General features: G+C 35.1%; 2 protein-coding genes across 3 annotated transcripts in view; both read left to right on the forward strand.

Annotated features, from left to right (window-relative positions):
• The window catches only part of KIZ (kizuna centrosomal protein), a 78,666-nt gene extending 65,771 nt beyond the window's left edge, over window positions 1-12,895 (forward strand). For both annotated transcript variants that reach the window (XM_087961095.1, XM_026672536.2), the window contains 3 exons: window positions 3,161-3,254; window positions 9,288-9,328; window positions 12,293-12,895. In XM_087961095.1, coding sequence (XP_087817221.1) covers window positions 3,161-3,254; window positions 9,288-9,328; window positions 12,293-12,396 — 239 coding nt within the window. In that variant the 3' untranslated portion in view covers window positions 12,397-12,895. The remainder of the gene's footprint in view (window positions 1-3,160; window positions 3,255-9,287; window positions 9,329-12,292) is intronic.
• Window positions 12,896-14,532: 1,637 nt separating this feature from the next.
• Window positions 14,533-16,232, forward strand: part of XRN2 (5'-3' exoribonuclease 2) — a 75,458-nt gene continuing 73,758 nt past the window's right edge. Inside the window, exon 1 of the mRNA XM_026672532.2 lies at window positions 14,533-14,693. Within this exon, the coding sequence (XP_026528317.1) occupies window positions 14,619-14,693 (75 nt within the window). The 5' untranslated portion in view covers window positions 14,533-14,618. The remainder of the gene's footprint in view (window positions 14,694-16,232) is intronic.

Here is a 16,232-nt window from a genome sequence, read left to right on the forward strand (position 1 = left end):
TAATATATGTAACACACTATCTAAATATGTTGGTTTTTAACTTTACCCATGGTAAAATGTATGTTACTTAATAGATAATCTTCAAAACTCTTCAACTGGACAGGAGTCTTGTACATCACAACTCATTCTAAACTCTCCTCATAGTTAAGCCAATCTGAGAAAGCATACAAGAGAAACATTTAAAGCAGATTATATATACAGTAATTAATGTCTTTCACCCATTGAATTCCATGTTGTTTGGAGAGTTTCCTTTCTTAGTTTAGTACAGGTATATAGTGTCTGTCTGCAGCTTCTTCAAGCTGTTTCGTGATCTTGAAAAAAAGATAAATTTAAGTGTTTTAAGAAGTTCAGATCAAATCGAATTTTAAACTTCTTAAATTCATCTTTTTTAATTTATTGGTTTGGTTTTAAATTGCATACAGGTGTTACAGGCTCCAAGCATTATTTTTAATGACTCTGAAGTGCTGTGTAGTCCTAATAATTATTGCCTAGCAGAAAAAATAATTTGCATTTGTTACTATTAATTCTCATTTTGTTTTATGAAAGAGAATTTGCTCATGGTTGGAACTTGTTAAAAGATAGCCTATATGGGTCGGGGGGCAATTCCTGTATCATTTATTATATAACCATCTTTTTTAGCATTCCACACCTTCCTGGCTTCCCGTATTTCAGGATGGGAAATTATATGGAAAAAAATATTTAAGTAGCATTGGTACTATCATTATTACGGTAGAATCTTTCCCCCAGGAAATAGTTGGACATGTATCTATCTGTTGAGAAGTTCAGAGAAATTGTCTACCCAGTGGTATCTTCCCTGCCATGCAAGTATGTCACCCAGTATCTTTGCCCATAAAAATGTGTGCTCAACTCTAATTTTAATTGCAAGGTCTATCTGCCTGGAGACATGGAAGCAATGGCTGATTTTAGTCACAAACCTATGAGAAGTCATTTTTCCTGTAAATCAGAGGAGATATTTTTGTAAATTCGTACTCTTTTCTTTCCTCTCTGAATATTCTATTTTCTGGTTATCTAAGCACCTTCAGCTTTCCAATATGCCTTAAAGCTAGAATCTGATTTGAATCTTAGCTTAAATGCCTGCATTGTGAAAAGTCTAAGAAATATAATAAAGGAGTATTTATTCATTGAGCTTTTTTTTTCATTTTGACTCATCAACTTTTAAATTATTAGTTGTTTGCTTTCTTGACTCACCCTTCTGGCATAAGCAAAAATTTGATAAACTTTTACCATTTAAAATAAAAATTCATTTTGTATTATTTAATTTTAATGACTTTTTAAAATTAACTGTGCTACTAATTGCATGTAATATAGTGAAAGGAAAGAAGTTTTACAACATATTTGTATATGAAACTTTTAAGGATAATTAGAAAGTTATTGTAATATATCTATGATGGGCTGAAATTGGATTATTGAACTAGATTTATATTATTTATATATTTATATTCTGCTGTTGGCAATCAAAGAATTATTAATTTTGGTGTATGGTGAGAGAATTAGACAAAAATGTACCTTATCCAATAAAATGAGGACATACAATTAGTATTAGGATTTATTTATTCACAGAAATCAAAATGTAAAAAAATATCTTTGAATTCTTTAAGGGATTGTTGAAACTATCTTCATGGAACAGTGAAAACATTTAAAGTGTCCTTTCTGTCTTGTAATCATAAAACTAATTTGAGACTTAAAACTGTTTCAATTTCAATCACATCCAACATATATGTCAGGGTACATACAACATATGCTCAGCAAAACTTCAGGTACCACTCCGGAGTGTATTATAGAAACTTCACAAAGAATTCATGTATGTTAAGCAACTAAAACTCATGGGAGGTGGGGGGAAACTACATTGAAGAAAAGCAATATTCCATTTTGAATTTCAAAACTCAATCTGGTTCAGTATATTTGGCAATTCAGTGCCGAATATGCAGATGAAATCATATTGCAGGGTTTGGCAAACTGAGGGAAAACTATATTGGCAGCTGTCTCAGTGGGTAGACGATTTAAAAGAAATACCAGCAGACGATTTAAAAGAAATACCAGCGCTACTTGTATTATTATGGCAGATTACAATAAATAGGAAAACTTCAACAAATATATTTATTCCATCACAATCTCCAATGTATTTTGTGAAACATATGCCTATCATGTATTATAATGACAGGCATAAAGCAAACATATTTTAGAACAACAGTTTTAGTTATAAATTTCTTTAATCCAAAAATTTATCCAAAGGTTTTATATAAATCAGGGCCAAAATAAAGATGTTTTTGTGAATTATAAACTATTTTGCAATTTTTACCTTCTAGTTTAATATATAATATTACTATATAATATAAGTATAGTATTAATTTAATTAATTAATAGTAATAATACATAGTGGTATGAATGGAATTTGGTTGCTAACTTCTTTGGTCTTGCAATCTTTATGTCTTCTCACAGCATATGACATAATGTTTAAGGACATGACAATGTATAATGATAAACCAAATTATAATATTATGTCCTCTATTTAGAAGACATATATTATAACATTATGTTCTCTATTTAGGTTCCTGTTTATTTAATATTTGTGATTTGTTTTCTACTATTATGTATATAGTAATAAATATTTGTTTATTTCAGCCCGACCAATGCTGGGTTTTAAATTACCACAAATGTTTTCTAATGCCTTACTATCAATCTAGATTTAAGACTGTATCTGTATCTGAAAATAAGTATCAAACATTAATATAAAGAAAAATAAATTCTAGGAAAAGCTCAAGGATGAAAAATTATTATTTTTTAAAAAACACAATGTTATAATACTTTGTTAACAAGAAAATAAGCTCTTATAAAAACACTCTTAAAACTTCCGCCTTACTGTCTATCATTATATATTATTCTAATACAGTATAAATAGTACCGGTAGTAGTGGAAAATATAGGGACATTATTTGTAGGGAACCATTAAATTGCCTAGATGTACTAAAAGGAACTATGTTTATAGTTTAAACTATGTTTACACACTGTAAAATCTAAATGTATTTTTAAACTGTTTTTGCTATACGCCATCTATTATTATGGTTTCTTCAGACCAGAAGTTATACTTTCTCATTTATTTTAGCCAACAATTAATGAAGCGCTTGGTTTTTATCTTTCAGGTTTGAACATCAGTGGCTTAAAGGAACAAAAAAGTAATGGAACCAGTTCTGAGCCCAGTTTTTCATCTCTGGAGAGGAAAAGCTCTTTGTCAAGGTAAAATCATTAAAGTATTTCATTAGTGAATTGTTTCAACTATTTCTAAGAAATGCCTCTGGGAATTTCATGGAATCCTGACAACAATATTTTGATCTTTGGGCTACAGTTCAGATTCATGTTTCTAAAACAATAACATTAAAGAAGAACACCTTAGAAAATATTTGTACTAAAGCCAGGTATTCTTTTGCAGCTGTTGTTCTTTTAATTTAAGACTCCATTGACATCTCAGTGAACCACAGATTAGCATGTACAGCTGCTCTCAGTAGGACTACTTAAAGACTAGACAATAGAAGTTGTCAAGAAAAGGGCAGACGTAAAACATAAAGTCTTCAAGAAATAAAATGGTGTGTCATCTCCTGGATGGAGTTGAGATGTAAATAAACTTCAGTTCTTGTATTCACTAAAATGCTAGATTATGTGGTGGGTTGTTGTTTTTTAATTTCAAATTGAGAGCATTTAATTAATGCCCTTGTTTTTCCTAAAGAGATGCAATTTATCTACTGCCTCCCCCCCACTTGTTCTTTGGACGATTTTTTCCCCCCTATCAGCAGCATGATTCAAATTGCTAGCAATCAAGAGGTATACGTAAATGAAGCATAGTAAATAATTCTGGAATTTTAAATTGGCTTTAGATTGTTACATAATAATTGTCAACACACTTCTGTAGCCTGATTGTGCTGATCTGTGTTTGAAAGTCTCATTTGTATTGTCTGATCTTTTTGATTATGTTATACAATATGCCTGTCCCTACTTAGTAACATTTATAACATTTATTTTACTTTTAACTATATAATTAATGTAAAATTGGTACTATGTAGTCATGGAATAAAATTAATTCAGCAGCCTATAAAAGAAATAGTAATGCACTTTATACACTGTACAGTGCAATTATTTTCTGTTCTGATTTTCAGGAACTGAAGTTGGAGAATAATACTTTCTAAAGTTAATTTGTTAAAATATATTGCTTACATTTTCATTTCATAAGTTATTGCTATTTGAAGGAATCCAAAGAAGTCTTTTTAAATACTGTTTGCTATATAAAAAGAATAAGCATATTGTGAACACTATCAATATTTTAAAAAATGTTATGGAAACATGCTTTGAATTATAATATGAACAAGCAGTTTCTTGGGCTTATTACTGTTCATATAATGCATGCTCTCTAGCATAAAGAAGCAAGGAACATTTTTATTCTAATTGGGGGGATTGCATAGTATAACATGAATTAATAGTTATTTTTAAAAACACTTGCATTTTAATTTTCTCTATAAGGAAAATAAAGTAACATTTTCAATCTTATATTGGAGGCTTATCTTATAAAGATGTTACAAATAAAGTACAAATAAACTGTGAAAGAAGGGATAAGGCTCAGGTATTTATTTGCAGTTTGGATACGGAGAAATTTCTTACAGGCTGATGTCTAAAGATTCCACTTACTGTTACTTCTTGCACCTTCGTGCTATTACAAGTGGTCTTGAAAACCAGTACTTGAAAATAAACACAACAGTCTAGTACCGCTGTGGTACGTTTAATTCTCCCCCCACCCCCAGTGTTTAGTCACTGAGCTGATGAGCGACTCGTGAAATACCCTGATGGACCTAATTTTTTTTTAAAAAAATGGCTTCCACTGATGTCCTACAGACAATAATTATGATGTGCTAGTTAAGTCCAAACTACAGCTGAGGGATTTTACTTTAAAGCAGAGGCTTGGGTGCAAAAATGCATTTATAGCTCTTTGTCTGCCACCTCATTATGCGTGGACCTGATTCATTAAGTAATTGGTTTGCAGTTGTTTACATGAGTATTAAGGCTTTTATTCAGCAGTCTTTTGAGAGATACATTGTGCAAATGTTGCATGTTATGAATGCAGAATGAGGGGCAGTGGACAAGTCCTATTGGCTAAACACTGCACTGTTGAAAAGCAAGTAAAAGAGATTGGGTGCTGCTTTGCATAGCAATGACTTTCTTAATAAGCTTTACAGATTAATACACACAAGCTATAAAAGATGCAAAGAGATACTCTTAGCACATTTATCCATGCTCATTTCACTATTATGGCACTGGAGATGGGAAGAATTGAGTGCTTTCATATTCTTTTTTTCCAGTGCAACTTCAGTGCATGAGACTTAATAGAATCCAATGTTTATTGTATTATAAATTGTGGGGGAAGTAGGCAGACCTGCAACAGTTTATTATTAAAGATTCTTTCAATGTAAATCTTTTCCACCATTGTGTATCCAACAGCAAAATCATTTTGTGGTTGAGTGGGGATGAAAGGCATAATGTACGAAGGAGTGAGTCTTAATAGGAAGCTGCTCTCCAATTGAAGGCCACTTGTTCCCTTTTGTAGGGAGATGCATGCCACAGCTTCCTCTTCTCCAGCAAATATTACCCTGTTGTATCCTAGCTGAAAACGATTTTCTTGCCAGAGTCCCACTGCTTAGTACAAATACACTTAAACTCGGACACAATTTTTCTAACTTAATTACTACACTACATTCAAAGGAAAAAAATTATATGAAACAAATGATCCAAAAGTAGCATATCCCTAGTAGTTATAACATAATTATTAAACCAATGGTTGCAGCAATGTGTGTGGCATTTGACTGCTCTGTAGCAATACAATCAGCCAGTGGATGTCAGTAGCAGACTGTCCTTGCAGGTTTGGGCTAGATGCAATGTCTTTTCTTAGAGGCCTTTTCTTTTGCAACATCTGAATGTAAAAAATAAAACCCAAAATATTTAAGTTGGCTTCCTGAAGTGTGCCTTAAAGTTTCAGTATATTTTTATTTATCAGGTTATCTATTAAGGACAATAGGACTTGCTTTTGAGTTTCATAAAATTCTTATCCTTGTGTTTAAATTGGCTTTTTGAACAGAAATGTCTTTTTCTTTAAATATTTTATTCACTTGAATAAATTGCTAATTACCACTTGTAGCAGTTTGTACTGAGTATTTCAAATACTGTATACTTAGCCTCTGATAAATGCTTCATTTTAATCTTCACAGATAATACAATGACCAGTAGGGGTCACTGTTTCTTTGCTAAATCCAAGTTGCATTTTTGTCTATTTCCAAATGAAATTTATATTTTAAATCTGGTTGAATTTTAGTTTCCAAAAGCTTCAGTGCTGCTGATATCAGTTTATATCCTCAGGAGTAAAATAATCTTTTGATAGTCACTGAAGATTTTTATGTCATTTGCATAAGATGCTCAAGGTGGACTTTTCTGGATTCCCTGTTCATGGAAGACATAGTCCAGATATTTAAAGGGATGTTTGGTTTTTTCCAATTCTGCTCAATTATCTAAGCCTGCTGTTTTGGTTTCTAATTGAAAATCATGATTTTAGATTTCTGGTAGTTTATAAATAGCCTGTTTTTCATCTATACTATCCTCAAATTAACAATATAAAAGAACGAGACAGTTGTTGCTCTTATTATTCTTTACCTTTAAGCCTTTCCTTTAAGACCAAAGATTATTGTGGCACTAGTCCTATCTCAATTACTACTGAAACTACAGCACAGTTCAAAACACTGATAAAAGTAATAGCCTCATAGATAGAAGTGGATGAATGACTTTGCAGATGACATTGCCTTAATACTGCTTAAGCTAAATAAGCTTTTCCCTTTGATCATTGAAGACATATTAAAATATGGAGAGGTAGTGAATTTTGAAATTCATTTTAGAAAGACAATGGCTTTGTTCATCAACATCAGCTCCAAATTAGAGAATGAGGTAAGGGTTAAATAATCCTTCAAGATTGATCATAAATGGGACTTTAAATATAATTTTTCTCAATTGTGTGCACTAATACTTGAACTAGAGGAAAATTCTAAGGGGGCAATGTCAATGTCAGACTTTTAAAGTGCAAACTTAATAATTAGACTTATGTGTATAGATTGTTGGTGATAAAACAAGGAATGCTTTATGGATGCAAAAACCGTTGAGGTCCTTAAGTTCTTAAAAGAAAAGAAAGTTTATGAAACTAATGCTCTGATGGTGTTATACTCCAATTTCTTTAGCAGAAATGTCGATATAAGAATTATTGAAAGAGATATGGTAACATTGAAACTTACTGGCATGTTCTGGCAGATCATTCAAAGATTTGGAAATTAGTAATATTTTCAATTTTCTCCCCACACTTAACCAATACAAAAACACCCCCCCCCCCAATATCTAAAACTGTTGGTTTGTCTTACTTGGGGGCTTGCAAAAGGGGTAAATGAGGTCCATGGAGTACCTGCAGTTAACTTAAGATAAATAAACCCCTGCTTTTTGTATTTTTGCTTGTGCATTATGCATTAATAGTAGAAGATTCAAAACTGAAAAAAATGAGTATTTATTCACATAGCACAACTATAGACAGTGGAGTAATTCATAAAGGAAATATGTCTTAAACTTTTTAACAATAAAATGCATTATGAAATAATGTTCTTTATTGAAAAGCAATAGTAGGCAGATAAATCCTTTTGAGTGGCTTGAGTAGGAATCAATTCCTTATTCAAGCCCTCTTTATTTCTGGATTCATTTAGCTTCCCAACTAGGATTTATGTAAATAGGATTTATGTAAATATCCAGTATGTGACATTTCTTTCAACAAGCTTATAGCAGTTCTGTGGAAATCTTGAAAAAGAACAATAAGTTATTTCAGTTGGACACTCTTTCATAATTATAGTGTTATGGCCATCTGAACACCTAATCAGATTTTTCCCCATGATAATCTGTCCCTAACCTGAACTTTTAGGTCTTCCAACAATGCTCTGTAAATGAGTCCATGTCCATCCAACTTACTCGTCCTGTTCTCTTTCCTTCTAGCTTTTCTAATATTAGACCTTCTCCTGAGAGTTAGGTCTTAGTAAAGTATATCCACAGTAGGATAATTTGAACCTGGTCATTTGTACCTCTAGTGAGAATTCTGAGTTGATTTGTTCAATTCTTCTTTTGTTTATTGTCCTGGCTGGCCACCGAATTTATAGAAGCTTTCTCCCACATCAACATTCAAAAGCATCAATACTCTTCTACTCTGATTCTTTAAAGTCCAAGTTTCACTTCCATTGAGTTTTGCAGAGAATACCATTGCTTGCACAAATGTGATCATTGTAAGATACACACATCCTTGTAGTTTAATATATTTTCCAAGGCCTTGATGACTGTTGTTGCACTATCAATACAATGGAACAAGCAGCCAAAAAGTTTACTCTTTTTTGACTGCTTGTTCCATTGTATTGGTAGTTGGTTCCACCATTTCAGTATTTTCACTGTATATTCAAAAACTGGCAGCTCTACCTGTTGTTACTAGTTTAGTCTCCTTCAAATTTAATTTTAGTACCATGTTTTCACTGTACTCTGACTTTTACTAGTAGACTTCCCATAATAAATATACAGCATATATGTTTAATAAATAAAGGGAGAGTATAGAGCCACTCTGTTCTCATAAGACTATAACGTCTTCAGTTGTACATAGGTTTCACCCGAGGACAATGAGTGTTCTGGGATTCCCATTTTTCTAAGCACATTCTACAGCTTGATGTGATCAACACAATTGAAAGCGTTTCTGTAATACATAGTGACTTTTGTTGAATATTCTATAGATAGAACTTACTTTCAGTGGAAATTTATTTTTCCCAAGCTAGTAATTTTCTATAAATATGTATACTTTTATTAAACTATTTTCAAGCTCATGTTTCTTCACTAATTTTTAAAAATGTTGTTCATAGTGTTGTTTTTCTGGAGTATGATATTGATTGCATGCTGGATATTCTGTATAAATATACACAAAAATGTATAAAAACCTTAATCCAGAGAAAATGGCAAAAATGGTCTGGAAACTGAAAAACCTTAAATGGTGAAATACAAATATTGTTGGCTTTGGTTAAAACTGAATTCTGAAGGTTTTAGTCCACTGTTCTTAGAATTCATTCTGATTTTAAGTTATATATGAATATGTCCACCTGTCCACTTGTTACTGTGCAGAATATATCCACCTGTCCACCTGTTAATGAGCACTGATATATATTTCTTTTTTTACAGAGATGAAAATCAAAGAGGAATATCTACAATAAAATCTAAAGGTAAGGATATTATCAGTTGTCGTCACCTAACACAATTAAAGACTTTTTCCCCCTTTTCTAGCAATAGAGAAGCTTGCTTGGACTCATGTAGTCCATCTAGTAGCATCTTGGTTCTAAGAAGCCTGTAAGGAATGAAACAATACTCAGCAATTTTGCCCTCAAATAAATTTGTGCCCTTAAGTCAGTATTGACTTTTGAGGACTACCAGAGCAAGCCCTTGTTATTCCCAAGTTTTCTTGGCAATATTTTCAAAAATGGTCTTTTTCTTCTTTTGGGGCCAAGAGAGAGTGACTGCTGGAACTAGAAAAGCAATCTCCTACTTCCTAGTCAGATCCCTTTAACCACTACATCAAACTAGCTTATTTACAGTTTTTTTTTTGTGATCATGCCTATTAAAGGAATGTTGAAAGGGGGCTAATAGTTATCTTCAGACCTGTGGCATTTGCAGAGAGGAGTAAATGGGATCAAAGTGATGATGTAAGCAACATTGTTATGCAAGCTCCACCACTTAGCAGACTGGAGACTAAAACGTACGAACCATTGCAGGAATTGGGTATGTCTAATTTAATGAAAAGAAGAACTAGTGGTGACATGATATCAGTGTTCCAATATCTAAGGGGCTGCCACAAAGAAGGGGTCAACCTATTTTTCCAAACACCTGAAGGGAGGACAAAAAGTGATGGACGGACAGTTCCTGATAGTTATAACAATTAATCAGTGGAATGACTTATGGTTGTGGGTGCTCCAACACTGGAGATTTTAAAGAAGAGATTGGATATTTGTCTGAAATGGTATAGGGTTTCCTGCTTGAGCAGGAGGTTGGACTAGAAGACCTCCAAGGTCCTTTCAAACTCCATTATTCTGTTATTTCTTTTCTATATGCATCTCAATATCGTATGCCTTCCCCCCAATGGCTGGCCTTTCACTGCAACCTCCTTTCATAATTTTGATTAAAATAGTGAGAACCTGAAGATGCTGCTGTTGCTTTGTCAATGACTTCCACACATATTACACATTACATGAAAAGCACTTTCCCCTGCCGGTAATATACAAAATTAACCTGTGGCCATCTGTTTTATCTCTATATTGTAAATCCTTACTCTGTTAATTTGGATGTGAGCCCTCCAGATATTGCTGGATTTTCATTATTCTTGACCAGAGGCCTTTATTAACTGAGATTGATAGAGGCCTGAATCCAACATCTGAAGAGCAACAGGTTTCTTGCTCCCTAAGTAGCCATTAATTATAAGGAAAGTGCTTGATTCCAGTGATTTCTGCAGCATTTTTAGTGCTACAAAAGCCTTTTTGAAGACAAGCAGCAGAATATATACCATTCAGGCAGTGATTGCACTACCTTAAATATGTTGATTCCAGCTTTTATTTGATTATTCAAAACTTTATAAAGTGGCGATAGATCATTCATATTTTAGTTTTCAACAATAGTGGGATTCCTGAAAGTGCAGATCAGGATTGGAGGATTCAGGTGGCTCTGGGCCTACAGATTGTCTTCCTCTATCATAAGCAAAAGAACCTCTTTAGCTTTGTCAATGATAATGTGGATACCATCTTTGTATACCAAATGCTAATGGGTAGTGATTCCTGAGGTTTTTATTGCCCAAAATTTCTTGTACTTTCTGCTGCTTTAGGAGTAATAAGTCTAAGTCTGAGGTTCTCTTGTATTTTTAGCTTTAAAATTTTACATATGATAACTGTCTAACTCCAGGTCTTCATTTTTTCACCTTCATTTGTCAAGAAACTTGTTTTCCCTATCTTTTTCCTTAAAAAAAGATGAGCCAGAAAAAAAGGTTTCATAAAGGTGATAATTGCACAATCTCTTAGATGAGGATGATGAATCAGATGGACCAAGTCCAGTCCATACACCAATGGAAGGAAAACTTCTATGGCTCTGATTACAGTTAAATAGGGTTCATACAGTATTTAATATTTATACTCTTATCTAGTTGTCATTCTTTGAAAGTTCTTAACATCCTAAATAATATAAATCATTGGTTATGTTAATAATAAACCTTTATTGTCAATGCATGTGTACAATGAAATTGGCTGAGGCTCCCTTAGTGCACCCCCCCAACACATCTCAATAACTCAGAGAAAGAAAATCCCTAACCCAGTAAATCGTATTAACACAATCCTCTATACCCGTGATGGCGAATCTATGGCACGTGTGCCACAGGTGGCACGCAGAGCCATTTGTGCCAGCATGCGAGTTGCAGGTAAACTTACCTCACTGCGCATGCGTGAGTCTCATAGCTGATTTTTGGCTGGTTTGAGGCCTTTTTCGGCTCCCAGAGGCTTGAAAAAAGCCTCTGCAGGTTTTGCAGGCTGAATAATAGGCCCATTTCATCACTTCCTGTAATACCAAAAGTGACGAACGGGCTTATTATTCCGCCTGCAAAGCCTGCAGAGGCTTTTTTCAAGCCTTTGGGAGCCGAAAAAGGCCTCAAACTGGCCAAAAATCAGCTGTGAGGCACAGTGCAGTTAAGGGGGGGATTGCGCGCACATGCACAGGGGGTGTGGGGAGGCGCACTGTCTTCTGGGTGCTGGCAAGCGAGTGCACACACGCACAATTTTTGGCACAGGAGCCCAAAAAGGTTAGTCACCACTGCTCTATACTCTATATGTGCATAACATTACATTATATTGCATCAATGTGAACATGATGCATGTTGCGCCGGCCCTGCAAGTCTATCATACTACATAGTTATGATGTTATGTTGCATTCAGGAGTCTGACAGTCCACAGATAAAAAGTGTTCTTCAGCCTGTTAGTATGACTGGCTATGTCTCTATATCTCCTGCCCGATGGTAGGACAATAAAGAAGTGCTGACCAGAGTGTGAATCATCCCTGAGATTTTCCTCACTCTGCTACGGCAGTGAGTCCTGCTGATTTCGTATGTTGACATTAAATGCCTTGTCATTTCTTTCCCCATCTGTCTCCCAATCCAGCTTTTTGGGGTGAGTCTGATGACAGCAATTCTGATATTGAAGCAGCCCTACGCCCTCAGCAACAGTGTTCACAAGAAGATGGATTCAGTGATTTCTATGACTAACTTGATACTCATTTACAAACGAATGATAAAAAGCCAGTAGCAATTTTTCAGGATGAAAGTGGTTTCAGAAAAGGTCAATCTGGATTGGATATCCTGGTGGCATTTTTATGTACCTTACCATAGCCACTTCTTCACACCAAATTATCCTGTCAGCCTACTTTCAACCAATATGTTTATGAATGATTGTAATATTATTCTTGAAAACCAAGCTAAGAGCACCAAAACTGCAACAGTCTAAGATTTATACCTGGATTTGAAACACATTTGAAATTTGAAGTACACAGAAGCAAGGGGGAGAGTAATTTTGGAGCTGGAAAATTGTAGGCCTTTAATTTATATATTCCCTCCTATACCTGTTCCTTGATCCAAGTTGCTTGGTTGAAAAGTGTGTTCTTATGCTTGAATGGCCATCAGACTAATGAATTCAGTTCAAGACAAAGCAACCATGATGTTTATTAATGCTATTATGAATTTTGCATTAAATAAAAAGCAACTGATTAGACTGGGACCTTGTTTGTATTTGTAGCTTTAACCATCCACTACTGTTTACATCAGGAAGGAAGCTTTTAGTTATGAAAATAGTTGCAAAAAAAAGCAAAGCATGATTAAGAGGGCCAGGGGAGAGCGTCACAAAATGAACGATTGTATGAACAATGGCATTTCAGGCTTAGCTCTATAGCTATTTTTTAGAAGTAAAGCATATTATTTCAGAAATCAGATTTGTAAATGTATCTTACTTTTAGTTTATCATAAATGATGCAAGATATTATATTTGCTGTCTTTTTATATCCCCAATAAAATGTACCTGAAAACTTGGAAGAAACTGTTTTCACAATCTTTCTATTTTGAAATTGATAACGATCATTAAATAATCTTTGCACATTGAAATAAACAGGATCTTCACAGTCAAAAAAGTTTTGTTTTGACCCAGCAATTCATTCTGAGGTACTAAGTGTCTCACTCAGGACTGGCCTTTGAGTCACAGAACAGTTTGGTCTCATTTTTGTCTTTGAATTGTTTTGCAAACATGTCACATTGAAGTATTATATTAAGGGCTGTAAGACATTCGCCTCCACTGGATGGAATAAAGTAGATACAAGTTGTCCTTGATTTATGACCAATTGCTTAGTGACCATTCAAACATGACAGACACCTCCAGATTCTTACGACCAGGTTCCGAAGTTGCAAAATCTGCCCCTGACCTTGTGGTCACATGACATTTCAGGTTACTCTAATTAGGGCAACTGCCTGAACGCTGACAGACTAATCACAACATTTTATTGTATATATAACATGTAAATCCTCACAAAATAAGATGTGCAAATGAGATTGTGCCCTGCAATGGAGGAATTATATGGATAGTTATGTATTCTTCCCTTAAATGAATTTGATTAACTGTTTGATCAAATGGACCCATTGTGTGCCCAATGTCTGCCTGCCCACTACAATCACATAAAAATAATGGAAAGGAAGGGCACCATATTAATTTGGTGGTCTCTGGTCCACCAAAATTGCTAGCAAAGCTATCTCTACAGCTCCAGCCAGGGGAGATTCCGATACAGATCTTGAGAATCCAAAAAAAAAAAAAAAAAGCTTTATCACTAAATTGGATTCTTTCAATGAACACACAATACAGCAACCTTCTAACCCAGTTCCATGCCAGGTGCGTGGAACCTCCGTATCAAAATTCCGATGATGGGTAAAGAAAGTCTGTTCACTTGCGGGCCGTCGGATTGACCAATGGTGCAATCTAGTGGGTTATAACTTCAAATACGGAGTTCAACATGCCAAATTTAGATGTATGGAGGGAGCGGGAAACCAGCTGGTAAAATTGGGGGGGAAAAGTTTTTGAACCAAGTCAAATAATAGAGCACAAATAAAATGACGGATATGCTGGCTTTACCCCCGAAACGTCCTCTGGCCAATATCACACTCGTTAGATTGACTAAGTATCAATGAGTATCCAACACAGCCCTGCTTATTCTCCCGCCTTTTCCTGCCGCGAGACCACTCGGTTCCTCCAGCAGCCATTCGAAACTGAAACCGCTTTTCCGTTCACTTGGAGCAAGAGAGTTGAAGTTACGTCATTGGTGACGTCACTGGTGCGGTCCGCAGTTCCCTCCTTTACCCATAGTGCTAGAGGTTATCCGGTGACCCGGACATCTTTCTTCGCCGGTTTTTGTCACGGAAAGGTCTGCGCATCCAAGGGTCCGGGGCGACTAATGGGGGTCCCGGCATTTTTCCGGTGGCTAAGCCGCAAATACCCCTCCATCATCGTGTCCTGCACTGAGGAAAAGGTGAGCGAGGAAGGAAAGGCGTCTGGCGGGACGGGCTCTGGCGCTGCGTTGCCGCGGCTTTTGAGGCCGCGTTGGTTAGGCCGGAAAAAAAAGGGGGCGGGGGGAAACGGAAGAGCTGGTGGATCTCTGCCGACTTGTTATTGTTCTCGCGAGATGTTGTTTCTCTCCAATTCTCGTGGAATTGGTTGTTAGGCTTCGCAACTGGTTGCGCTGGTGGACACCATGTTCTGGTTTTCCGAATCCAAACAAAACAGGCTTTTCAGACTTTAGACATTAAAAGACATTTTGATCAAGTAATATTCATAGAAAATAATGGTTTAGATAGATTGAAACTGGTTCAGTTTGGTAAAACCAATTAAATAGAATGGCTAGCTGAGTAGGTGCCTGGACCACTTAATTTTTGCACATATATAAATTAGCTTTGGAGTGATGCAGTGGCTTGGAGGTGGAGCTCTTGCCTCACAATCAGGAGGCTGTGGGTTCGATCCTAGCTAGCCGCAGATATTTCTCTCACCTGGCATCCGGCCAGTAAACACTCAGCTCCATTCAGTTGCCCTGACTCCAACCCATGCAACAAGGGATTATGGGGTCATTAACAGGAAGAAGAAAAAATAATTAGCTTCTTCTTCTACACACTTGCTTCATAACTGTCAAGCATATTAATAAAATATTGTTGCTTAAGGTGTTACACAAGCAAACTTTCCAGGCTAAACCTGTTATGAAACATTTTTATTCTTTGTGCTTTCATAAAAAAGCCTGGCACAATAATTAGTAATAAACAAGTTAAAAATATAGCAGTTGGAAGGAACTATTTAGGTCATCAAGCCGACTTCTCTACTCTCCACTACTAGTCTGATCTTATTGTTAGAATGTTTTTCTTAGTGTGTAATTGATATCTGACAAAGATATTTTTTCATGCTCTGTAATCTGGCAATATAGAAGGGGTAATTTTTTTGTACACGGAGTGCCATGCTTTTCTCAATAGTGATTTTTTCAAGGCTTAACAGAGTTTTTTCAGTCTTTTCAGATATATTTCATAGTCTGGTTATTTTTACCAGTATTTGTATCTATCCTAATTTCTTAGAATCCTTAAAATATGAATCTCTGAATTATATTCAGTATACAGGGGCAATTTAGTGGGACCTTTGGTATGATTTAGAAAGTATGCTAATGTTGATACAATCTAAAAATGCATTTACCTTCTTTATGTTGGTGATTAATTATTCATACAATTTGAAAACAGACTATGAAATAAATTCTGTTTGAAAAGATTGGAAGAACTCTGTTAAGCCTTGAAAAAAAATATCACTATTGAGAAAAACATGATTAGCACTCTTCAAGTACTAAACAAACATAAGCCTTCCATATTGCCACAGATTACAGAACATGGAAAAATAGCTTTAAGTCAGATTTCAATTGTACACTAAAAAACATTCTGAAAATATGGTCACAAAAGCTGATCACATGACCCTGGGACACTGCAACATCATAAATGTGAACCAGTTGCCAAGCATCAATTTTGATCATGTGACCATGGGA

Source organism: Notechis scutatus, chromosome 3 (genome assembly GCF_049901735.1).
Source record: "Notechis scutatus isolate UNSWTSFEM ecotype Mainland chromosome 3, rNotScu1.2, whole genome shotgun sequence".
In the NCBI taxonomy this organism is placed as follows: Eukaryota; Metazoa; Chordata; class Lepidosauria; order Squamata; family Elapidae; genus Notechis; species Notechis scutatus.